Source organism: Osmerus eperlanus, chromosome 12, assembly GCF_963692335.1.
Source record: "Osmerus eperlanus chromosome 12, fOsmEpe2.1, whole genome shotgun sequence".
NCBI lineage: Eukaryota > Metazoa > Chordata > Actinopteri > Osmeriformes > Osmeridae > Osmerus > Osmerus eperlanus.
In genome coordinates this window covers 4,399,799-4,426,254 of record NC_085029.1, presented here as the reverse complement: position 1 = coordinate 4,426,254, position 26,456 = coordinate 4,399,799, and the positions used below count along the sequence as shown (strand labels likewise).

The following is a 26,456-nucleotide window of genomic DNA, read 5'->3' as shown; positions in this document are numbered from 1 at the left end:
GCTTGATAAATGAGGCCCCTGGACCTTAAACCAGTCCTTCTTTCCTGTTGTATGTGTTCTCTGAATGTAAAAAAGGTAAACTATTACTGGCAGTCACAAGCTGCTGTAAACACTGTCATAACACCTCACACACTAAATTGAACTCATATGTCCTACTTAAGGTGTTTTTCAATGACTCAGCTCTCGTCTTACTTTGTCGTACACAACAGGGATTTTTTTTCTCGGTGAATAGCTTCCTTTTTCGTATGTGGTACCTCGGCTCCAATATGTTGAGGAGGTATTGGAAGTCCTTGTTCTCTAACACTATAGGGCTGGATATCTTTACAAATAAAGAAGGCGATAGCTTCGGTTATTGAGAACGAACAGGGCTGTTAGCCAGTGGGGCATGAAAAAAAGTTGCAGTACTTTTCTCACCAGTCTTCTTGCGAGGGGTACCGGAGGAACTAGCCACTAACTGTAGCCATAGCTGAATCCGAGGGGGAGAACATGCCTCCAACTCGCGCGAAAATTGGCCACTGACACCAGTGGAGATGAGAGCGCGCTTAACCCTTGTGTTATCTTCGGGTCATTCTGACCCATCAGTCATTGTGACCCACCGTTGTATTGCGACAACTTTACCGCATACAAAAACAAAGTGAAGCATTTTCTTTTAACCGGTGGGCTGTCTCAGACCCCCCACATTGCGAAGGTTAAAAGAAAATTATTTTTATTTGTTTTTGTATTGGGTAAAATTGGGTAAACACAACGATGGTTCGTTATGAACCTTTGGGTCATGTGACCCGAAGACAGCACGAGGGTTAAGAAACTGTTAGAGAGGAGGAATCTATCTAAATATAAAATTGTTCGCCTACACATAATTCTATATATAAATACATAGGATTATACCGATGCAAAAAGTTTAGAAACGATCAATCGCGATTTCATTCCACATTCATTGTATCCGGTGCACACTTTTTTGCATTGTGAGTTTTTATCCCGAAGCACCGATGCAAACCGGTGAGTCTTACCATCCCTAGCCCCTAGGTACTGATCCCTCCGCAGCTGCAGGGGGTTTCGATGTAAGCAGAAACGTAGGGTTAGTTCCACAATTTTGTGAGGAGGAAGTAGACTCGTATTTCAGTGCTTTTCAACAAGTTGCTACCTCCCTGAAATGGCCAAAAGAGGTCTGGGCTATACTGCTCCAGTGTTTAACTGACGGGTAAAGCCTAGGATGTTTTATCTGCTCTCTCTTTAGATGATGGTTTGTCTTATGAAGCGATCAGGGCAGCTGTTCTATGAACTAGTGCCTGAGGCATATAGACAAAAGTTCTGGACTTATAAAAAAGCGCCCGGTAGAACATTTATGGAGTTTGCTCGTGAGAAAGCGTCCCTGTTTAATCAATGGTGCAAGGCAGGTAACGCAACTGACTTTGAATCTCTGTCGGAGCTTATTCTCCTCAAAGAGTTCAAGAATAGTCTGCCTGATCGGTTGGTGACTTACCTAAATGAGCAAAAAGTTGGGACGATAGCGCAAGCTGCTGTGCTTGCTGGTGAGTTTGTGTTAACGCACAAGCAGACTTTTGGAACACCCCGAAATGAGAGTAGGGTGTTGACCCCTTCTGCCCCGGCCAGAGTGCAGCCCAGTCCCCCACGCCCGTTGCCTCTCTGCTCTAACGAGGAACGGGAGTGTTACTACTGTCACCAAACAGGACACCTTAAGGCTGACTGTTTCATGTTAAAACCCAAGCTGCTGTCACAGCCAAACAAACGACCAAAAGAGGTTGGTTTGGTATGTTGGTGGGTCCAGTGTCGCTAACCCCGGAGATGGAGGGTGACACTCTGGAGTCCTGTTACGCACCATTTATGTTGGACGAGTTGGTTTCCCTCAGTGCGAATGCGCTGAACCAGTGCCCTGTGCGCATACTAAGGGATACTGGACAGCCCAGTCTTTTATATTGTCTGATGTGTTACCTTTTTCTACTGACACTTTAAGCGGCTCGTGTGCTTGTGCAAGGCATCAAAATGGGCTTCGTGTCTGTACCACTCCATCAGATACATCTGACCTGTGGCTTGGCGAATGGAGTGTTTAAAGTGGGCGTGCACCCGTCTTTGCCCGTTAGAGGTGTTACATTTCTGCTAGAGAATGACATTGCTGGTGGCAAAGTTATGCCAGTTTTAGAGGTTCTAGAACGACCTGAGATTTTGCAGCCTGACGTGTTGGCTCAGGACTTCCCTAAAGTGTTTCCTGTGTGTGCAGTCACCCGTGCTCAAGCACATAGTTTGGATGAAGCCATTTGTTTTGAGAATAATGGCTGGCTGATGAAGTTATTGGCTGGATAGCCAGCTCAGCCAAAACCTAAATGGCTGCTGCAGCCGCCAAAATGTTAATAGCTACAAATGGCTGAAGCTGCCACTTCATGTCTACAGATATGTTATACTGATTTACTAGATCTCAATATTTCCAAGTTCTAAAAGAGTACAAAAATATCGATAAAACACTAGTCCTGACACAACGACAAACGGCATTCTAGTCCTGACAAAACGGCACTCTTACTTCCAAAAACTGAAGATCTAACAAAAGTCTGAGTATCCAATGTAGAAATTAGGAAAGTATGTGAGAACAACACAATTACCTTTTCTAGTTGTTTCTGCCATTTCAGCTCAGCGTGAGAGAAAAATGAATTGCTTCTTTTACTGTCTATGTCTATGATCATCACTATCGGAAAACGCGCAATTTTAATTGGTCATCAATTCACTGTGAGTCCTGTGTATCATAGACTGTGGCGTATCCGGTGTGCAAAATTGATTTAGTTTATCATTTATTTTTCGTGTGTGTATGTCTCTATGTGATAGATATAATTATTGTTTGATGCAAATCATTTCAGCTGGCTCAGCCCAAAAATATCATATGGCGGCTCAATTTGGCTTACAAAATTTTTAGCTGGCTTTGGCTGAAACTCAAATGGCGCCGCTGGGCGCCGCCTGGCGGCGGCTTCGGGATCTAGTTTGGATGAAGCAGTTGATTTGTCGGACACCCTGTTTGCGACTGCGTTGACTGGCCAGCCTGCGTCACCATCTGTGTTTTTGTCCCAGAAATTTTGAATATAAGGTTATATTCTGAAAATACTGGTGTTTAGCATTCAGTCATTCTTTGTCAGTAGAGAACCCCTTCCTACATGACTTATAGATGACACTAGGCTTACGTAAACAAACTGACCTAGGTTGACCATTATCATACTAGAAGTGCAATAAACCTTATCTGTGTGGAGTGAATCATATGGTCAAGCCTAGGGTTAGAGAACTCTGTAAGTTTCCACATGCACGCGCACTCTGTCACTGGGATCGATCATATTGACAGTTGATATGCAGGGGAGGGGACTCACCAATAAATAGTCTTACCTGAAGACTGGGGAGATAGACAAACTTTGTAGCACAATGGCGTGTGATGTTTTGTCTCCTTGCGGCCGCAAGCAATAAAGCTTGCTTAACTTGTTCATCAACTGACTGTGCAATGCTTGATAGATTAATATTTCTGACAGTTTTCTCAGTCTACTGCTGAGCTGAGTGTCCAGCTTAAGGTTCAGTGCGATACTCCCAGCTCAGGCACAATCAGGTTACCTATGGGTGTGCTAGTCTTATTGCTGTTCAGAAGGAAGACGTTACTCTAGCCAAGTGTTTTGCTGCTGCTCTTGCTCCAGAGAGAGCTAAAAACACAGAAGTGACTTATTTTGTGGAAAATGGTCTCCTGATGTGGCGTTGGAAATCTAATGCTGATTCTGATAATGAATGGTGTGATGTTTTTCAGCTTGTCGTGCCTACACAGTACCGACAGTCCATTTTATCACTGGCTCATGACCATCACTGGTCTGGTCATCTTGGAATTACGAAGAAGTATGACCGAGTGTTAAGACATTTATTCTGGACAGGTTTGAAGCAAGATGTGTCTAGGTTTTCCCGTACGTGTCATGTATGTCAGATCACGGGGAAGCCTAATCAGATTATTAAGCCTGCCCCTCTTCATCCGATCCCGGCTATAGGGGATCCATTTGAACACGTATTGGTCGATTGTGTTGGTCCTCTGCCAAAGTTGAAATCTGACAACCAGTTCCTCTTAACAATCATGTGTATTGCTACCTGGTACCCTGAAGCTATCCCTCTTAGGAGTATAACAGCCCAGTCAGTAGTAAGGGCCCTAATCAAGTTATTTTCTACTTTCGACCTAAGATCGTACAAACTGATCAAGGTACCAATTTCCTCTCTGGAATATTTAAACAGGTATTAACATCACTGTCTATAACACACAGGACCTCTAGTGCTTATCACCCAGAGTCGCAGGGGGCACTTGAAAGATGGCATCAGACGTTTAAGTCAGTATTGCACAAATATGTCATGGAGAGCGGTAGGGAATGGGATGAAGGCGTTCCCCTGGCTCAGTTTGAAGTTAGGGACGTCGTGCAAGAGTCCCTGGGTTTTGGTCCAGCAGAGCTGGTATTTGGTCACACTGTGAGAGGCCCTTTGGGAGTTTTGAAGGAGCAGCTAACGGGCGAGAGTCCGCCCACCCAGAGAAACGTGCTGGCCTACGTGAGTCGCTTTTGGAAACGACTGCACGAGGCTTGCAGTATCGCTAAGGATAATCTCTCTATTGCACAACAGGGTATGAAGCGGCAGTTCGATAGGAAAGCACTTCCACGTTCTCTGCAGCCGGGTAACCTGGTTTTAGTGTTACTGCCAATTCCAGGTAATTTTATGAGTGCTCGTTTTACAGGACCGTACACCGTCGACAGGAGGTGGAGTGCTACTGACTATGTTATCAGAACCCCTGATAGAAGACGGAAAACGACGGAGTGTGTCATATTAATATGCTGAAACCTTACCACCCTAGAGACGACGTCCAGCCTGAAACACGCAGTGAGCCTCTTGTGGCCACTGCTGTGACATCAGTAGCTGTGAGCTCCATTACTTTCACAGTGAGTAATAGTGATGAGGATGGCCTGAGTATGCGAAATGCCCAGCAAAAGACCCCTCGGTTGGCCAACTCAGAAATGTTGTTGAGACTTCCATCCTTAATTCCCTTATCTAAGCATGGAGCAGGAAGCTGACCTACTCTACCTTATTTCTGAGTTCCCCTGTCTGTTTGGAGATGTGACTACCTGCACTACGGTGCTAGAGCACGACATAGATGTGGGTGAGTCTAGGCCCATCAAGCAGCACCCATATAGAGTAAATGCATTTAAAAGATCTCTGAGAAAAAAATAAGTTGATTATTTACTGGACCATAATTTAGCACAGTCCAGCTCCAGTCCGAGTTCTCTGTGCTTATTAGTTCCAAAGCCTGACATTACTGTCAGATTTTGCACAGATCATCAAAAGGTAAACCATGTCAGGGTGCCTGACTCGTTTCCTATGCCCCGCGTAGATGATTGCGTGGATATGATAGGATCAGCTTGCTGCTATGTCACAAAGTTATATCTATTAAAAGGTTATTGGCAAGTTCCCCTTTCACCTCAGGCTTCAGTTATCAGTATTTTTGTGACTCCTGACAGTTTCTTACAATACTCCGTGATGGCTTTTGTGATGAGAAACGCTCAGGCCACTATCTAAAGGTTGGTGAACATTGTGTTTAGTGTTGTGCCTAACTCTACTGCATATTTGGATGATGTGGTTGTACACTCGACAGAGTGGGATGCTCATTTGGACTCACTAAGAACCGTGTTTCAATGACTGGCTGACGCGTCCCTGACCCTAAACTTGGCAAAATGTGAGTTTGGGAAGGCGACTGTGAAATATTTGGGTAAACGGGTGGGTGGAGGCAAGGTGCGTCCCTTGGGGGCCAAGGTCGCAGCCATAACATCTTCCCCAGTGCCGACCACTCGGCGGGAGTTACGCAGATTTCTCAGAATGACTGGTTACTACCGAGGGTTCTGTAATAACTTCTCTGCAGTTGTAGCCCCACTGACTGACTTGATCAATTCCCTGGTGCAGTTTGTGTGGTCAGATACGTGTCACACTGCCTTTGAAAGCTGTAAAGCCCTCCTGTCTAATGCCCCGGTACTTGGTGCTCCTGATTTTAGTAAACCTTTTTCAGTTGAAGTCGATGCGAGCTGTATTGGTGCCGGCGCGGTTCTGACTCAGATGGATTCTGAGGGTTTGGTCCACTCTGTAGGCTTCTTTTCGAAGAAATTCAATAGTTGCCAAACGCGCTACTCAATGATAAAACAAGAGACGTTGGCTTTGCTGCTCGCGCTCCAATTTTTCGAGGTCTATGATGGGTCTAGTGTGGAGCCTGTGGTGGTCTACACGGACCACAATCCACTGGTGTTCCTGCACCACATGCACAACCACAATCAGCGACTAATGCGTTGGTCACTGGTTATTCAGAATTACAACCTGGTGATCCGCCACAAAAAGGGCATAAAGAATGTGTTTGCGGACGCTCTTTCTCGCGTGTCAACGCGTAACAGTATTCCTACTACAATTTAAAGATGAAGACAAAATAACACTCAAAGCAACTCAGAGAAAAGATAACTGAAAAGTATAAGTCAAGAGATGGCTACAAAAAGATTTCCATCCCACAGAGGTCAGTTAAATCCATTATTAAGAGATGGAAGGAGTCTGGGGCCGGTTGCACAAAACACCTTAAGTTTTTTCCTTAACTATGACACTTAAGGGTACATTTCTCCTTAGCTAAGGGATTTACTTCAGGGGGTTGCACAGAATCCCTTAAATGGTTTCCTTAGCTAAGGTGAAACATTAATGGATTTACTACATTGAACGTGATTTCACAGCTGTAAAATTCGACCGTTTCCACGGTGACCGCGTTTGTTCAGTTGTATCGCTGGTGCATCACCTTAGTAGCTTAGATCTAGCTAGCTTATAGACCTACGAAAAGGCAAGAAAACCAAATTTGTCAGAGGAGGAAAATATTGTGCTTCTACAGGAATACAAAAAAGAAAGCACATACTAAAACGTAAATTTGATCCACAAATAACTGCTAACAAAGAAAACTAATGTAGGACGAAATTGCATCAAAAATAAACTCAAGAAGTTTGGTGAAGCGGTCAATTCAAGAAATAAAAAATATAGCTTTATGATAACTTGACTGTTATGTCCAAAAAGAGTCCAATAAAACTGGTGATATCAACTTTACTTGTAGGTCTTGTTGCTACACAGTAACGTTTAAGTGAGAGCTAGCTTACTTAGATCAAAATGAGATCAACAGCATTTACCGGCGTGAGTCTAGGCTAGCTACTTTATTTACAGCGGTAGCCGAACGCATATTCCATTACTTTTTTCTCTTTATATGTTACAACTCGGGGACATAATCAGAGAACATAACATAGATTTACATAGCTATGCGGATGACACACAACTATATATATCCACTGAACCCAATGATGCAACAGCCATAAATTCCATTACCAACTGCTTGTCGGCAATAAATAAATGGATGAATGATAACTTTCTTAAATTAAATGAAGACAAAACTGAAGTCCTACTATGTGGCCCCAAATCCAAAAGAGAGATGCTAACTAAGAATCTAGGAGGTTTAACCCCCTGGCTTAAACCAGAGGTGACAAGTCTCGTTGTAATCCTGTAATCCTGGATTTAAATTTAAACTCTCACATTAATAAAGTGACCAAAACAGCTTTCTTTCACCTGAGGAATATAGCGAAGGTACGACCATTCATAAAACAAAATGATGCAGAGAAGGTAATTCATGCTTTTATATACAGCCAGGTGGACTACTTGAACACACTTTTCGCTGGTCTTCCCAAGAAAACCACTGAAAGACTACAGCGCATTCAAAATTCTGCAGCTAGATTATTAACCAAAACTAAAATGAGAGAACACATTAGTCCTGTCCTAGCTACTTTACACTGGCTCCCTGTTACCTTCAGAATTTACTTTAAGGTCCTTTTCCTCACATAAACAGACAAGGACCTAGCTACATTGTTATCTTTTTACCAAAGCATTTAACGAATTTTATAGTTATTTTTTTTTATTGTTTTATTATAGTTTTTTTGTATTCGAGAGACCGCAGATAGATTGCGGCTAGTCTGGTTTGTTATATGTTTTGGAAACTGCAAAGGCAACTCGAGTCCAAGACGGATTCGAGAGACCGCAGATAGATTGCGGCTAGTCTGGTTTGTTATATGTTTTGGAAACTGCAAAGGCAACTCGAGTCCAAGACGGATTCGAGAGACCGCAGATAGATTGCGGCTAGTCTGGGTTGTTATATGTTTTGGAAACTGCAAAAGCAGCTCGAGTCTAAGACGTTTTCGAGAGACCGCAGATAGATTGTGGCTAGTCTGGATTGTTATATGTTTTGGAAACTGAAAAGGCAGCTCGAGTCTAAAACGGACTTGAGACACCACAAAGACTGCGGCTTATACGTGTTTTTGTGTTACATTTTAATTTTTTTATTTATTTCTATTACTTTTATCACTTATATTATTGTTTTTATTGATTTTATGTAAAGCACATTGAACTGCAATTCTTGTATGAAATGTGCTATATATAAATAAAGTTTTATTATTATAAATAGCCTACATGTTTAGACTGAAGCACAGTAGCCTAACAGAGTGCTATAGGTGTGGGATGGGGTTAATTCATCTCCATAAACTCAGCCATGTTGCGGTAAAGAACAAGTCAGAGGTACCTTAAGTTTTCTTCCTTACTTTGTTTGCTAAGGTCTTTCGTGCAATGCTTTAACAAACTTTAAGGGAATCATTAAGTATACAACCAAGATAAGGAGAAAACCTTAAAAACTTCAGGGAACATTTAAGGAAACCTTAAGGAGAAGACTTACATTTAGTCATTTAACAGACGCTCTTATCCAGAGCGACTTACAGTAAGTATAGGGACATTCCCCAGAGGCAAGTAGGGTGAAGTGCCTTGCCCAAGGACACAACGTCATTTTTGCACGACCTGGAATCGAACCAGCAACCTTCTGATTACTAGCCCAATTCCCTAACCGCTCAGCCACCTGACTCCCAAGGGTGCTTTGGTTAACTGATTTTATTAACAGAAAGAACGGCGGGGGGGGGCGACGGCAACCATGTAGAGACAGAAATGACATGCCGTTGTGTAAATAAGATAAATAACATAAGGCCATGTAGTTTGTTTAATAAAAGAGCAAGAGCTATATTTGTGAGCTGAACAACGTAGCAGTCGCGCAACCAAATGTTAATGCACCTGTTAGCTACGAGCGAGACTTTCAGCCTCCAACTCAGCAAATCAGCCGTAGGCCCACTGAGTGCAACGAGTCAGAGGGGCAACAAATCAGACATGCACTCACCAAATATATGGATCCATGACATTCATTGTGCTGAGGTGGAGGGGCTGGGAGATGGGTCAGGTGACATGGCAGGTGGCATTGCAGGGGTGTGCCCATAGGGATGGCTGCTCCTCTGGTGGTACTGGGGATATTGAGGTGGGAACATGGACTGTTGCATCATCGCGAAGCCATCTACAATTGAATTAGTCAGCCTCTCTACTGTCCCTGTTAGTCTGGACGTGTTGGCCGAAAACTCCCACTCGGTGTCCTCCATTCGCTGGAGCAGCTGCCTTTTCATTTACATCTGCTCCTGTGCAATCCACACTTCTTGCTCTTCATAGAGAAGTCTTCTTTTTAGCCTTTCATATCTGTGAGCTGACAGATGAGCAGTGAGCTTGTCTCTGCGACACTGCAAATTTGCATCCGGAGGGTCCTCTCGACTCTCAGGAGGCGAAGAAGGGCCATTCTCCTACAAAACATCAGTCAGAGGTTAATCGGTAGGCCAATTAGGTCGTAATATTTGTAACTAAATATCAGCCTTGGTGGCACATACAGCACACAAATGAATGCTCACGCAAAAAGAGCGGGAACCGCAGCATATAGATGCACTAAGAATGTAACGTCAACTGATTTTTAACAGCTTCATGTTAACATACATGGAATAAGTATGCCCTCAATTGTACAACATGTATATAACCGTGTGTGTTCATCAATAAATTGTCTTTGGTTACTGTTATGGACAAAGTTTATTCCTCGTGTATATTTCCCTATCTAGGTTATATCAGTAAATGGGTAGGTATGAGTCTCCGTATGATTCAATTCTGACAACAGTTCATCATCGAAATTAATGTAAATGATAATCAGTGGTTTAACTTACCGCGGTATCGGGATCCACAATGTCACTTATCTCCAGGCTAGAGACAAGTGTTGTTGTTGCCGGAGATCCTCCCCATATTTTTTCGCACATCTCAAAAAATAGAAGTACGACTCGTCCATGGCCACTTCTTCTCCCGGAGTCCACCGCATGCCTGTACTTACTCCTAGTTGATTTCAGCTTCGTGGTATTCCACCTTTTCTTTTCCATGAAAAGAAACTCGCCTTTGCTGCTGATTTTGGTTGAGCCATTGTATTACTGTAACTGTTTTTTGTATTACTGTTTTTTACATCAAAACAAGTGTCAGTCTCAGCTGATCACGCGCATGTAAACAGAGCAGCGTGGCGGGAGGGAGGGGCAGGAGTGGCGTAACCATGACAACGATTGTCATGTACCCGTGTTAGTGTGGACGGCAAACATTTGGAAAATGATATGAAAACGCTAGTGTGGACGGAGATCGTTTTCATTTCGAATACGCGTATTTGTATTTACCCAAGCTAGTGTGGACGCACCCTTAATGTCAGGAGAGGATCCTGAATAAAGTCCTCCAGTTCACACCCATTCATGAACATTGGAGGGGACAAGCTTGGATAACTGACCAATTACCTTTCTCACCTGCACAAAAGACACTTCAAACTCAAGTTGTACTGCTTTGCATACTAAACCCATAACCTACCCAGTACTGGTCATTCCTCAATAAATCCTTTGTGTCAAATTTTATGTCGCGTAACTAGTCTACGTTCCATCATTGTATATGGTCTGCTCTACTCCTAAAAAATGTGTATTCCATCAGAAAACAGATTCTTACATATAATATCTATGTTAATATTAAGGTGGTGCCCCATAAAAACAATAATTCATTATAAATTAAGTTTCTTCTATTCTTAACTACCACACCATCTACATACATAATGCGTACAATCGTGTTTATGATGTTCTTGTTAGCATAAAAATAGGCTACATAGTTTGTTTATGTGTGCGTGTGATGCGTGTTTGTACGTGAGTGAGTGTCATGGGGCCATGTGGCCCCTTGCCTCTGTGTACCTGCTCCATGAAGACAAGTAGTGACTCGCGGTTGTTTTCCCACTCTTCGGGCAGCTCGCTTTCATGAGGGAATTTATCACAGCCCACGAACATGGACAACTCAAAGCAATTGGTGTGCAAGTAGCTGAAATCATTCATACCTGTCAAACAGAGAGCAATTTATGTCAGCCATTTTCAAAATTAAGGCATGGGATTTTTTTCTTGAAGAGACTGAAAAAAAGCACAGACTCTTACTGAACTGCTGCATCCCTGGTATTTTGGGATTATGTTACCTTTTATAGTTTGTGGATACTTTTACAACGGTATAAACAAAACACAAAATTATAAAAGTAGCTAGAAGTACAGTGGGATTAGCATATGCAGATATTTGCAAGGGAATTAAAACAGTAAAATTGTCAAGCGCCAAGGCTGAGCTGGCTTCTGCTAACTAACACCATTGGTGAGTCTTCACCAACAATAAGCCACTACAAGGAGAGAAGGCGGAGAGAAGTGCACAGTGGTCATGGACACTAACTCCCTGCTGCCGTGTGCCAGGATGCTCCATTGATGGTGCTGTCTTCTTTGGCAAAGTCCTCAGAGTGGCAGACACGGCGACTGGCGTCGGTCATAAGGCGATGGGTGGAAGCGTAGGAGAAAGCCAGCCAGCGGAAGACGTGGTCGTCAGGAGTGGGCGTCTGCTCCCTGATGACGCCCTGGGAGCGTGTCTTGTCATAGGGGAAGGTCACCACCAGCTCCCCCCCCTGGAGGTTCCCCCCCAGCACAAAGGATATCTTCTCCATCCATGCCACCAGGGCCCGTGTCTCCACAGCAACCTGGGGCAGAGGGAAAGCGACAATGTATTGTCTTCCAGCAATCATTTCAATACCAAGAACATCACACATAAATCATCTCTGGCTTCCCCCTAAAAATGATTCAATTGGATTGTATATTCAGCTGAAAGAATGATGAGGACAGATGTCAAACTGGCACAAACAATTAATTTCTACTTCTTAAAAATAAATTACATTCTAGTCTGTGCTGGAGGAGGATATGATTCAGTACCATAAAATTACATAGCTTTGCATTTTTTAGTCATAATTAGACAATATCGCTGCAAGAAGCAATGGTGGATTCCTCCTGAAGATTGCGAACCATTATGAGTTTTGAGAATTAATATGAACTGGTGATTGAATATTGTTTTAAGACAACCAGATGTGTAAAGCATTATTTTAATAAATCATAAACATAGCATAAATCTTTCCTTTTTGTTGTTTTTGGAGATATGAGGTTGCCATCTGACATGGCAACATAGTGTACTCTTTCTGTGTGGCACATTTAAAATACAAGTGGTTCATGGACACATGAAATAAGCTGCAACATTTGTCTATTCACCAATATATATAAATGTTTTATTTTATTGCTTACTACCCATACAAAATGTGTACCACATTTGAAAGTAAATCGTAAGTAAGGTATATAACAACATTTAGATAGCGATCCAATGGCCCGCCGGCGGGTTGTAGCTTGTTAAGTTGTCTAAATCGCCTCGCCACCAAAATAATAATTTAGACTGCTACACATGCCATATATTGTTGGAAAGCTACTATTATTGTGATTCTATTGATATAATCCATTTCAAGATCAAGTCGCAACAGCAGGTACAATCAACATCTTTGTCCGACCACGAGCATGTCAACAACGTGAAAGAAAATATAGACTTCTTACCTATTAAGGCTCAGAGTTGTCCAGTTATGCAAAACATCCCAACAAAAATGGTCTGGTTACATTCCCAAAGCTCCACACTGTCTAACCATGTAAAGTATTTCGTCCAAAACAATGTATTACTTCCATAAATAGCCATGATTTCTTGTTGCATCATTTTACATTTGCCGACTGAAGCGTCCTTTCACTCACATTCATTTGATCATAATTCTGGTTTGAATATTTACGATAGCTTGATGTCAAAATGGCCACTGCACTCTGAACTTTCGATTGACACCAATAGGAGCTTCCATGCCCTGTCCATAGCCTTCTAAAGCTAGCCAGGTGGCTCCCAAAATCTGTGTGTCCTTCCCCCCCCCCCCCCGCACTCCAATGTGTTCATGCTTCAGTTTTTGGGTTTCAGCAATACTAATGGGGGTTTTAGTTATAATATATGATAGTTCTAAGTACCACCTTTCATTAGAGTTAACAATTATGAAAAATAATACCTTTTTATTCTAAGTATTTGACCTTGGTTACAAGGGTCCTTTTGGAGTCTCCACAAAGCTCTTTTAGAAAACGCCTGGATGTACTCTTAGAAAAACGTGTCAAATATGAATATATTGTGGTATTATATTTGACTTTTGTCTTGAATTAGGTAAGGCTTCATGCTGTGGTCCAATTGTGTCTTCTAGCTAATACCTACCACCTCTAGGCCTCTTCAGGCATGTGTTTTCAAAACAAAATCCAGGCGGAAATAAAAACTTTCAATTTCATTGTGTTCAAGCTTCTATTAATCGAAAACCAGAATGACTTACAGGGGTCCTGACAACGGTGGAAGAACTCATAGTGTTACCTTTGAAATGAGACCACAATCATGCATGTACTCCAAATGGTTCAAGAACAGCTTTCAATTTACTTTGGGTATGTTGTTTAGGCATTTTCAGGCAAATTTAACAGGATTCTTATGAGGTAAAATGTTTTTTTTTCACTTTACAGGCTTTTTCGTTCCCCATTAAGGCATGTACATCAAGTTTGGAAATACAGGGCTGAGGGGCGATCATGTAGATCTTGGGCATGTACTGTAGCACCCCCCTATGGCCAGATTGGGGTCATTGTTGGTGGCCGAGTAATGAGAAGTATACAGTATTAGTGTGCTGAAGTATAGCATTTTTGGTGTAGTAGTTTGAGAGTTACTGGCAGTAATGTTGCAGAAGAAAAATAATAATAAATATAGCTACAAGCAGCAATGAAAGGGCCAAGCAGCATTCGATATGGAAATTCAGTAGCTAAAGAAGCAAAGCAAAACTTTTTATAAAATATTCGTTTAAAAAAAAATTGCATTCTACTTTTGGGCAACGTGGTGGCGCTACCCCAATACTTTTGATTACCTTCATGGCATTGTGCAAAATATGTATACAGAGTTTTGTAATGATAAGCCGATGCGTTCAGTAAATATGTCATTTTAAGACAAAATTTGAAATGGCCGATGTCCAAAATGGCCGACGTGGGAAAGTGTAATATTTTACGACTTGGTGTGCTGCAAAGAATCAGAAGAGTCCAATCTTGTGATTTTGGGTCAAACTGTTCAGAATTTATGATGAAGAAATCCGATGCGCTGGCTAGATGTAGCAGCATTATATCTACAAAGCACAATAAATCTGACTGTTATTGAGTATAAATCCCCTGAGAATGAAACATTATCGTTACCATTATAGTGCTAGACAGCTAGAGAAAAATTCAGAGTGAAAACAAAAATAATGCGCGAAAATGTCCAGTCAAAGAAAGCACAAGAGTGGGGACAAAAATAGAAAATTACAAGCTCTAAAACATGAGAGAATGTCAGAATTACTAAAGAAGACTCCAAAATTAACGAATATATGGAGTGCTGCAACTAATCCGCTGACTAGTCAGCCTGCTGCTGCTACCTCTCCCAGCACTGACCAACCAACTGCCATGATGACTAGCCAGTCTGCTGCCAGTGCCCTTAGCAGTACAATCTCTGCTGACACAACTGATGGTGATGGAGAAGAGCCAGGTCCTAGTTCACAATCACAAGTTTGCAAAGATGAACCAGAGGACCTATGTCACGCTGATTCCGAGGCAGGGGCAGAGACAGAAATATCTAGAGATGTTGCATGTTGGGGAAAAGTTAACGAGGAGGTTCGGTCCTACTGGGTCGGGAAAGGAGTTATGGCACCCACACTGTGTCAGAATAAAAATGCAGATTTTTCTGCTTCGGAAAGGACGTACAAAAGTACGAAACGATGTCTAAGCAAAACATTGTTCAACCGCACACTGCGAAATGGAGAAAAAGTTCCAAGAGAATGGCTCGTGTACTCCCCATTCACTGGGAATGTGTATTGTTTTTTGTAAACTATTTGGCGATGGATCATCCGGTTTCACTCATTCTGGTTATTCCAATTTGAAGCATTCTGTTGACCGGGTGGAGATGCATGAAGCAGGCCAGTCGCACTGAAATGCCACGCTCACTTGGCTTGCGCGCACGCAGGTGTGAGGGATAGATGCGGCGCTGCTGGATAGGGATGGGCGGATCGATCCTTAAGTATCGATATTTTCGATACTGGCATTGTATCAAAAGGATCGATTCTCAATTTGAAATATCGATCCTACCTGGGATTTCTTTTAAACAAGTGATTTTAGAATATTTTTATAATAGTTGTAGGCCGCATAGTATAGAAAAGTACTTAAATAGGAAAGTCAATGGGAACTATTTTTTCTTCCGCTGTGTCTGTGCTTATCATGAGTTCATCAGCGGCAGCGCGCCACGCTCTCTCACTCCCACTCAGTGAAAGCACACTCAGCGCAGATTCAAGTGCATTGCTGCGGTCATGACTGAAAGAAAACACAAACATGACAAGCATCTAAAAGTTACCCTAAAGAGCACAACGAAGTACAGCTGACGCTAGCAGAGGAGGCAACACAGACACGTAATGCCTATTGCGGTTTATTTAATATTAATAACAATGGCTTTCAGAATGCATTATAAAATTACTCAAATAAAAGATTTTCATAGAAGTATTGGTATTGATATCGACGATACTGGTCTTGAAAGTACTTGGTATCGGATCGAAAAGAAAATGATTGGTATCGCCCATCCCTACTGCTGGATCAATTCAGAGATGAGGCTAGTTACTGGCGAGAAGTACTGAGGAGAATTGTGGCAGTAATAAAGTTTTTGTCAGAACGTGGCCTTGCATTCCGTGGAGACAATGAAATATTATGCTCTGTCCACAATGACAATTACTTGGGAATCTTGGAATTACTGAGCAAGTTCGACCCTTTTCTTGATGAACATTTAAAAAAATATGGGTATAAAGGCCGAGGGACAACCTCATATCTGTCTTCCACTATCTTCGAAGAATTCATAAGTCTAATGGGTCAGCGGGTTCAAGCTGAAATAATTCTTCAGCTGCAGAAAGCCAAGTACTTTTCTTTGATTGTCGACTCAACACCTGATTTAAGTCACATAGACCAGCTAATATTTCAATCAGGAGAGACCTGGGATGAGTGAAAGATGTTTATTACAGAATAATAAATGTACTATGATGTTTGGAGCTTGAACCCCACGGGGAATTATATAGATCAATGGGCGCCTGCCCAACGCCCGAAGAAGAATCCCCAAAAGTAAAAGGGTAGGAAGTTAGAGACCAGAACAAAAAGCAAAACATACTCACCAACAGGAAGGAACCATGAACCTCTGGGGAATAAGCAACACAAACACAACACGGAGAGCGACCGACATGGGTGCACAGCACCGATCGGAGCGACCACGATCAGTACGAGAGTGTACAGAATGACCTAGGCTAAAAGCATCCATACCCGGGCCGGATCCTGCAGGAGATGGCAAGCTACGGACAGATCCGTAGACATGTTCCTATACCGAGAACCCAGGGGAAAGAGAAGCAATGATTGTAGGACGTAGCCTCCTGACCAGAGGCCGATGCCCTAGTGCATGAATGGGTTATGTGCTAGAGGGCCGACCCCCTCATGCTGTCGGTGTTGGCCTAGGCTGGCTGAGGCCCGACGCCCTCAATAATGAAAGTGATAGCCTTTGCGGCTTTGGTCGGGTAGAGGGCCGACGCCCTGGGTCTATGTGGACAGCCTGTGCTGGCTGGAGGACCGACGTCCCTGCGTACATGACCTATGTAGGCTAGAGGGCCGACGCCCTTGAGTCTATGTGAACAGCCTGTGCCGGCTGGAGGACAGAGTCCACGTGTACGTGAGCTATGTAGGCTAGAGGGCAGACGCCCTTGAGTCTATGTGACAGCCTGTGCACTGGCTGGAGGACCGACGTCCCCGCGTACGGATGACCCTATGTAGGCTAGTGGGCCGAAGCCCTTGAGTGTGTGAGCAGCCTTTGCCGGCTGGAGTGCACGTGAGCCTTTGTTGGTTGGAGGACCGATGCCCTCGTGACTTGTGATAGCCAGAGAGGCAGGAACCAGGCACCCTCTGTTTGCATACAGAAACCAAGTCGCTGTATCCGCAGGCAACGTAAGCATTGAGCCTGTAAACACGAGACGGTTTAACGAGAGACACGGTAACAACACCGACCACCAGTTATTTGCAAGCGCTCACCGAGAGCCGTTAGGGCCGTAGTGATCTTTGGGCCTCGATGATGGCAGCAGAATCAGGACGAATGTATGAAGAGTACGCTGATGAAGACCAGCGGCCCAGCTGCTGCAGAGACGCAGGGATGTAACTTCGGTGTGTTATCTTGTCGTTGGGAAAGGATGGCACCTACCCCCACCTCGGACGCGTCCACCTCCACCACGAACGGCAACGTGGGATCAGGGTGCTTCAACAGGGGTGCGGAGGTGAACCGTTCCTTGAGGACACCAAAGGCCCTCCCTGCCTGAGCCGACCAAAGCAGGTGTCGAGGCGCCCCCTTCAGTAAGGCCGTCAAGGGTGCTGCAACGGTGCTAAAGTTCCTGATGAACCGCCTGTAAAAATTAGCAAACCCCAGGAACCGCTACAACTCCTTGATCGTCTTGGGAGTGGGCCACCCCAGTACAGCTTGCACCTTGCCCTCCTCCATCTGCGCACCATCGAGGCGCAAGACATACCCTAGGAAAGACACTGAATCCTGGTGGAAAACACATTTCTCGGCCTTTACAAAAAGACGGTGGGACAACAACCGAGATAACACCGCCCGAACGTGACCAACGTGTTCCTCAAAGCTGGCAGAGAAGACCAGGATGTCATCGATGTAAACCACAACGAACCGATGGAGCATGTCACGCAGAACCTCATTCACGAATGCTTGGAAGACTGATGGGGCATTGGCCAACCCAAACGGCATGACGAGATACTCGTAGTGACCAGTAGTGGTGGAAAATGCAGTCTTCCATTCGTCGCCCTCCCGGATCCGTATCAGGTTGTAGGCACTGTGTAGATCTAATTTTGTGTAGCACCGGGCTCCTCGTAGCTGTTCCAGGGCCGCCGGCACCAACGGCAAAGGATAGCGATACTTTACGGTGACCTCGTTCAGTCCCCTGTAATCGATGCAGGGGCGTAATCCGCCATCCTTCTTCTCCACAAAGAAGAACCCTGCGGACGCGGGGGAGGTGGAAGGCCTAATGAACGCCTGTCGTGTAGCCTCCTCAATGTACTCCTCCATGGCTGCAGTCTCGGGTAAGGAGAGAGGGTACACACGGGAATATGGTGGCATGGTTCCTGTCAGCAAGTCGAGTGCACAGTCACAAGACCTATGTGGAGGGAGCTCAGCAGCTTTGGCCCTGCTAAAGACCTCTGCGAGATCTTGGTATTGGGGTGGCACAGATGAAGGAAGCTGGGCCGTGGGTTTAGCAAGTGCTGTTACGCTACACTGCATCGGAACACATCTCTTGGTGCATGTGGGTGACCATGACAACACCCTCTGGCTCGACCACGATAGAAGGGGGTCATGTTTGCGTAACCAGTGTAGCGGGGTTTGCTCGTTTAAGATTAGTAATACTTAATTTAATAATAAAGTATGTAGTTCTTAGGGCACCACCTCTTATTGTTAAAGGGATAGAGGAAACCTTATTGAATAATATTTAAATAATATCCTTCGTAATAATCAGTCTAATCTTAAGTCGTGAATTCTATGAAAGTAGAGCAGATCAGATAACGTGAGTGATACGCGAATATTATACACAATGATTTATTTAGGAGAATGTAATTATAATGAACAAATACCAGATAAGTTATGGGTTAGTCGGAGTAGTACAGTGGCTGGATGCAAATGAGGGCGAGCAACACAATGGCTGTGTAGAGCGCGTGTAAAGGGGGGAGGCAGAGAGAGTGAGAGAGGGGTAGAGAGGGACAGGTAGGCCTTTGTGGTAACAATGGACGAGCAAGGGCAACTGACTTAGCTAACTCATTTGTAAAATACAATCAACATCAACAATTCAATCACAACATGCCAATATGTCACAGGTAAGAAATATTGCAAATCGTAGTTACTTTTGTCGGTTTGAAGAAGGGTAGAGTCAATGGTTTCGTTATCGTCCAACGAAAATAGAACAACGGAATCTTTGGCCAAAGTTCCGGGCGCTCAGTGAATTTGCAGGTTGAGAGGAATAGTTTAGAAATGTCGCGAGCACTTCAGTTTAATCCTACGAACAAGCGGGGGTGATTGTACGTTTGGGGGTTTTATACTCCAAAGGAAATGGGGGGGTCCCCGTGAAGGTGACCTCTTTCATTGGTCAGTTTCCCCCCACCTGGGCGTCGTCCTGAGATCTGCCTAGGTGTGAAGTAGTTGTACCTTTTGAGTTCCGTTATTTCAACTGTCCATGGAATGCTAAAACTTCAGAATATAACAATACAACATTCGTAAATGGTTTTGTTAGTATGGTACAATAATTTTGATATCAAGATTGGCTGACTTAACTATACTTGAAGGGAAGTTATAATCAAACCTCACTTAAACAACGTTCTAAGTAAATGGGAAAAACACACATTATAACACATCAACTACTGTCATTGAAATAGTGTCCATGAGCCATGTAGTCCTTGAGAATATGTTTGTAAATCCACATAAGAAAGTTCTTCCTTGTAAATCCTTTGTCTGATACTGTGGGCCGTGTGGCCTCTGTATCTGACCCCATGCTGGGTCAGAAGCTTTGAAGCTTCTCCTCTGGGAGAAGGACAAAGGGGAAGACCCTTTCCTTGTCGGGGGTAGGAGAAGGTGTGATGGTACCGTGCTTTGTCTGTGGACTGTGCTACACCAGGGAAGCCCAAGAATGAGTTGATGACTTGGTGCGTTGATCACAAAGAGAGACAAGTGTTCTGTATGTGTTCCACCACACGTCATGGTGAGCATGTTGGTTCTCTCCGTTACCTGTCCGGAACCTAATGGTTGACCATCGAGAGTGCTCACCAACAGTGGCGGTACACAGGCTGTGGTGGGTATATTCAGGGTTGAACTAACCTAACATCAATAAAACTCCCTGCGGCACCAGAATCTATCCTGGCTACCACGGAACATGACGACTGTTCCCACCTCAGTTCGACAGTTATTGAGAATGATTCAGAAGGTAAGTTCTGTAAAGAGGTACTCACATAGGGCACGGCAGACTCCCCACCTCTAATTGGCCGGAGTTGACACTGGGATCTGTAGTGGCCCGCCTCCCCACAGTACAGGCACAATCCCCTCCTCATCCTGCGTTGCCTCTCCTGGGGAGTGATGTGGGTCTCACCGGTGCGTATTAGAATTCCGGTGACGCAGACCGGCGCACCGTCGCCGTGCACTCCGTGACAATAACATTATCGTGGCCCGGCACGTGACGTGCTGTGAGGATGAAGTTGTGATTAACGGAGAGCCATGTGATGCGTCTCATGAATTACATGATGAGTGGGCAGTTAGAGCGCCCCTTGTTTATGATGCTCACCACAGCCTGATTGTCGCACAACACAGCTATACGCTTACGACGCCACGACTGGCCCCACAGGTAACAAGCGACCACGACGGGGTAAATTTCGTACAGGGTGGAAGAGGTACCGGGTGCAGCGTAGTCGTGGGGCCAAGGGCTGGCAAACCACTGCTCCTGATAGAACCCCCCAAAACCAACGGACGGCACAGCGTCCATGAAAAAACGCAGAGAGTCCGAAGACCGCACCACGTCGTCATAAAAGAACAACACGCCATTCCAGCCCTCGAGCAACTGCAACCAGAACGATAAGTCGGACCGGCAACCATCGTCCAAGCAAACTGGATCGAGCAAGCCAGACACGGAGGACGCCAGAACGAGCAACCGGGAGATGAACGCGCATGGCGAAATTGAAATGCCCGAGGAGAGACAGCAGCTGCCGCTTAGTCATAGCTGAAGACGCCACGAGCGATCGAGCTTCTCAACCAGCAGGGAAGCCTTCATCTCTACTGTGTCCGGCGTGATGCCCAGAAACTCGAGGCGAGTGGCCGGCCCGAGAGTTTTCTCGTCAGAAGGGGAATGCCCAGTCCGCGGAACAGGTTTTTCAACAGTACCAAGAGAAAGTCGTCTAATAGGTGGAGCAACGCGGGGACCGGGACCTGATTTAACAAGATCCAACAAAGGGCCTCGGAAACCCGGTTGAAGATGGAGGGGCTGCTCCTGCTCCCGAATGGTAGGCACACGGCGAAATAAACCGATTCTCCCATTTCATCCCGAGCAAGTGCCACTGGGACGGGTGAACGGGGACGATCTTGAACGCGTCAGTGATGTCTGCTTTGGAAAGCCAGGCACCGGGCCCTGCCAGCTTTATGAGCTTGATGGCGTGGTCCACGGTGGCATAGTGAAGCGAGAAAGGCTCGAGGGGAATGAGCCCGTTAACCGGACCGGAGCGCGGAGCAGACAGGTCCAGGATGAGACGTTTCTTACTGGAATACTTCCGCGTAGCGACGCCGAGCTACTAGGAACTCCCCAATTGACAGGTCCCTTGCCAACCTGGGGTCAGCAGAACAGAGCACCATGCTGTATTGATCGCTGGTGGAGACGCTCGCGTCACACTCAGGCGAGGGGAGGATCAGCCGAATTAAATTGATATTCCTGCCTTGCAGGATGTGGGATCTCATGCGGGGGGTGATGTCAGCCCCCAAAGGGATGTAAAGGCCTACCTGCTGAAGGAACAGCCACTGCGGAAGCCAGGGTGTGCAGTGGCTCCTCCATGGGCACAAGGGGCACCGAGGCGGGGAGCGGCGCAGCCACGGGAGCGGAAGCCCCGGCGTTCTCCAGAGACCGCAGGCGGGCATCGATGGACTGAAGGGAATATGCCAGGACCAGAAGGGTACAAGAGAGGGCTTCCCCAGGAGGATCGGAAATGGGAACAGGCAGAGGAGCGACGGCAGGGCCGGCAGATGTGCCAGCGTCCGAATCCAGCACCTCCGGACGGCGCGACTTCCTTGTACGCTTCCGACCTTGAGCAGCGGCGGAGGGGGGAGCCTCGGGCGACGGGACTCGGACAGGAGACACGCAGTCCACCCCGACGACCAGGGCGCGGAGCTGGGAAAGCCCCAACCCGGGCGCTGGAAGGACACCCACGGCGCGCAGCCCCGCCTCTAATGCAGACCCGTCGTTGTCCCGACGAGCAGCGAGCCGGGAACTACGTCGAGCAGCAGGGGAGCCGGAACCGGGACGTCCTCCTCGAACAACTCCAGCTCGTAATCCGACTTGCCTGACCGTCTTGCCTGACTGAACTTGCGCAAGCTTCATTTGTGGTACGTAATGTTTCTCAGGAGGGCAAAGTCTTCGAGCGATTTTTACAATTTCTGCCGATATTTAGCCATACAGGCTAAATTTAGCCTGTCCCCAAATCGCTGTTTGGCCCCAAATAATAATAATAAAACTAACAAAAACAATAGGTGCCCTAGCAGCTTTGCTGCTTGGCCCCTAATGATAATACCAATAGGTTTCCTGCTATCGGAGAAACTCTAAATAGACGAAACACTTCCTCTTCTGCAAGGGCTCTAATTGTTTAGTGTTGGCCCTGTCTCTAAGCCTGGGGCACATGGTGGTGGAGAGATATGAAGAAAATGTTCCCAGCTTCCTGAGCACAGATGGGGACAACAGCTCCACTATGCTTGCCTGTCTGGGCAGAGGCAGCGCTGCCCAGTGCCTGCAGCTGCTTGGCTATTTCTGAAGCAGTCTGACTCACAGGTGGTAGTGAATAAACCCTGAATACTTGAGTGAGAATTTAATATATATGGCTGGGGTTTAAATTAGCTCCAAAGCACTGAGTCATAAACAAACCCCATAGAGAACAGCTCACTTGGCCAGCCCCCTCAAAAACAAAGTTTGAGTTTGGACTGACCGTTGCGTTTTTGGACTGGTACCAATCCGGGATGGGCACCTGATGGTTAAACATTTTCCGGGGGATCCACTTCCTGGCCTCCGCCTCCCAGAGGATGGAGTTGAGGTCAGGGAAGTTGTGGTGGATGTCTATGCCATCTTGGGTCCATCGTCCCAGGGACCAGCCGCTCAGTTCAGAACCCTACGAGATAACGACAGAGACAGATACACACAGTGGTATTATGAGGGAGATGGACCGATACATACTGTGTACCACATGCACACAAACACAGACACACATGACACAAATTATTTTCTATAATTCATTGTGGATATATGAGTCATAATTGTCCCTGATTTGTCAGTTTTTCACAAACTAAGATCTGAAACTCATGTTGAATTTCACGATCTTTGATCATATAAAAAAACATTAATATTCAGATTTTATGAAATTGTAGGGCACGACTTCCGAGAACCGTATATGAATTATCCTCAATAACACTGAACCCTTTAACATTTTTTAATTTCAATGTACACTTTTAGACTAGATATAAATATGTACATTCAGACCTTAAACAGCTGCTTTGGTTCAAAAGGGATAAAACATACATAAAACAACACTTTACTTTGACAGATCTTTTTAGGAAGGAGGGGGGGGGGGTGCTATTGGCCTTAGGGGTCAATAGATGCTAGGGAGGGGTAACTGTCTGCAGCGAGGATGGCAGGGGGCAGACCTACCACTTCAAAGGCTTTCTCATAGCCGTCAGGATTGACGGATGGCAACAGGTGGATCCTGGTCTCATCCACCAGGTGCCGTATCCGTGGGTTACCGGACAGGTACTCCTGACATATAAACTGCATGAGCAGCAGCAGTAGCTCACGACCCAGCACCTCATTACCATGGGAACCGGTCGTGTAGCGGAACTCTGGTTCACCTGGGGGGAGGGGAGAGGGGAAGAGGGGAAGAGGGCGGGGAGCTAGTAGACCTGCAGTGTCTATGGTTTTTAACAACATACAAGAGTGGATTATTGTCATGGTAAAGATTATTTTCTAACCGAGTTCGTGCTCTCCGGGGTTGTCAGAGATCTCAAATGCATAGAGCTTGAGGCCATTTTGGCTCTTGCCAATGTTGTAGATCCGGGTAATGTTGGGGCACATTTCATTCACCAACTTCATGAGCTGCAGAGGAGAGAGCACAAGACATGTTCCATTATCTTATTTACATGTAGTAACAGTTGCCACCGGCTTACTAGCTACCCCAAGCCTCAAATACTTTCTCTTTCCCACTCCTTGGACTGGTCACATCCCTTACCCGTCAAACTTCAACAGAGCACTTTCCTTACTTTTGGCACTTTAAATAGATTGGATATTTCACATAAGACACAGGAGGGCTTACATGGGTTTTTATAATTGTATATAATAATTAGTGGTGGGCATAGGGGAGTCAGGTGGCTGAGCGGTGAGGGAATCGGGCTAGTAATCCAAAGGTTGCCAGTTCGATTCCCGGTCATGCCAACTGACGCTGTGTCCTTGGGCAAGGCACTTCACCCTACTTGCCTCGGGGGAATGTCCCTGTACTTACTGTAAGTCGCTCTGGATAAGAGCGTCTGCTAAATGACTAAATGTAATGTAAATGCATAGATTTTTTTTTTTATCTAGATTAATCTCACTGTAATATTGGCGTTAATCTAGATTAAAATGGCACATTTGAATTCCGCCGAAGTCATTCAGAATATGTGTGCTACCCAAATAATGACTAAAAGTAAGTCTTTGAGAACGGGTTTCTCAAGCCAGGTGGCGCATTAGACCAGGAGCTCATCTCCTGTTTCCAAAATGCATCACAAACTGCTTGAGAAAGCTGTTCTATTATGATAATTGGAGATGAAAATAAATTCTGTTCAATAAGATGTACTTGTGTTTATTAACTGTTTATTAGATTAGTTAGCTTGGCTGATAGAGCTGTGCTGACGGGCTTGCCTCGGTTGCACTCAAACATCGTAGTTTGACGACGACTCTTCCCCTGCGCTACATCAGTGATTGGCCCGGCATCTTCCGCATTAGCTAAGGGATGCTTTGCGTTTAGGTGGTATTTGAGACTGGAAGAACTCCTACAGTAGCCTAAACTAATTCCGCATAGCACAAGGTGCAAACAACCTTAGTCTTGTCGAGGTTTCCATTGGGAAGCTTCTTAAAAATACATTTTCCCTGAAGCAAACCAGGCGGCTTCATAGCTGCATCCATGTTAGCACGTCACGTTTGATGTGATAATTTCATACACAAGGCAAACACACAGGTTCGAAGACTCGTTCTCGCCCCCTACAGTGCAATTCGGCTAGGTATACATCCGCGCTAAAATATCAAGGTGAAAGTCATCATAGCTTGCGTAGTATAGACCCAGCTCCCAACCCAACTTTGAGAATAGATTAACGGCGATATTTTTATTATCGCCGATAAGAGTCGCAGCGCGTTAACACGCGTTAATGCCGATAACGGCCCACCACTAATAATAATATAATTTAGGCTGTGGGGACACTGTGGTCAGGAGTTGGAACATGAACTCCTATGTAACTGTACTTTTACAAGTGGGATGTGACCCAAAACAATACACTCCTTGATCAAAATGAACAGACTGTCATTGGGTGTGCTCAAGCCTTCGGCGAGAGCACAACCTTTGTTCTCTCACATATATATTTATTATTGGGTGTGCTCAAGCCTTCGGCGAGAGCACAACCTTTGTTCTCTCACATATATATTTATTTATTTATTATTGTTTATTTTCGCCCCCCTAAGGATCAGTCAATATTTGGACTACATACACAACGGCGGTGTCAAAAGGTTCGTCTTGGTAGCGATTGCGTTGGTTGTATTTTCATTTACGTTCCGTTGCATGGTTTAAGTAGAAATTGCGTTTTTGTGGTGAAAAGTGAAGCTAACGGTGGCTAATTTGCTAGCCACAGTCACTGACGTTACTAACGTCACTACGTCACTAACGTCACGAAAACACACGTGACTACCTGTAGCAGAACATTCGTTTCACGTCTGTTAACATGGGGGATAGCTAGGCTAACTATAGCTTTACTGCAAGGCAGCTGCAGGAACGCCACAAGCAAAGAGGCCAGGGTGATAACTATTTACTCATTTTACTTTGTGATGTGAAACACAATTATGAAATGTAATGTACAATATTAGCTGATATTATTAAGGAAGGGGCCCACATCTACTTTTGGAAACGGTAGTCTACTATTTCACTGAAGCATTAGCATCATGACATTAGCCTCTGTTGCCCGGGCAACACATACTACAGTGGTCTATGATGCATCTGTTTTCAATCTTT

At 45.0% G+C, this 26,456-nt stretch overlaps 1 protein-coding gene across 5 annotated transcripts in view; it reads right to left on the bottom strand.

The window, feature by feature from the left end:
- cpxm2 (carboxypeptidase X (M14 family), member 2) overlaps window positions 1-26,456 on the bottom strand; it is a 216,595-nt gene that overhangs the window by 72,797 nt on the left and 117,342 nt on the right. For all 5 annotated transcript variants that reach the window (XM_062474750.1, XM_062474747.1, XM_062474751.1 and 2 more), the window contains 5 exons: window positions 24,178-24,301; window positions 23,861-24,057; window positions 23,145-23,324; window positions 11,689-11,986; window positions 11,175-11,314 (listed from right to left, as the gene is read on the bottom strand). In XM_062474750.1, coding sequence (XP_062330734.1) covers window positions 11,175-11,314; window positions 11,689-11,986; window positions 23,145-23,324; window positions 23,861-24,057; window positions 24,178-24,301 — 939 coding nt within the window. The remainder of the gene's footprint in view (window positions 1-11,174; window positions 11,315-11,688; window positions 11,987-23,144; window positions 23,325-23,860; window positions 24,058-24,177; window positions 24,302-26,456) is intronic.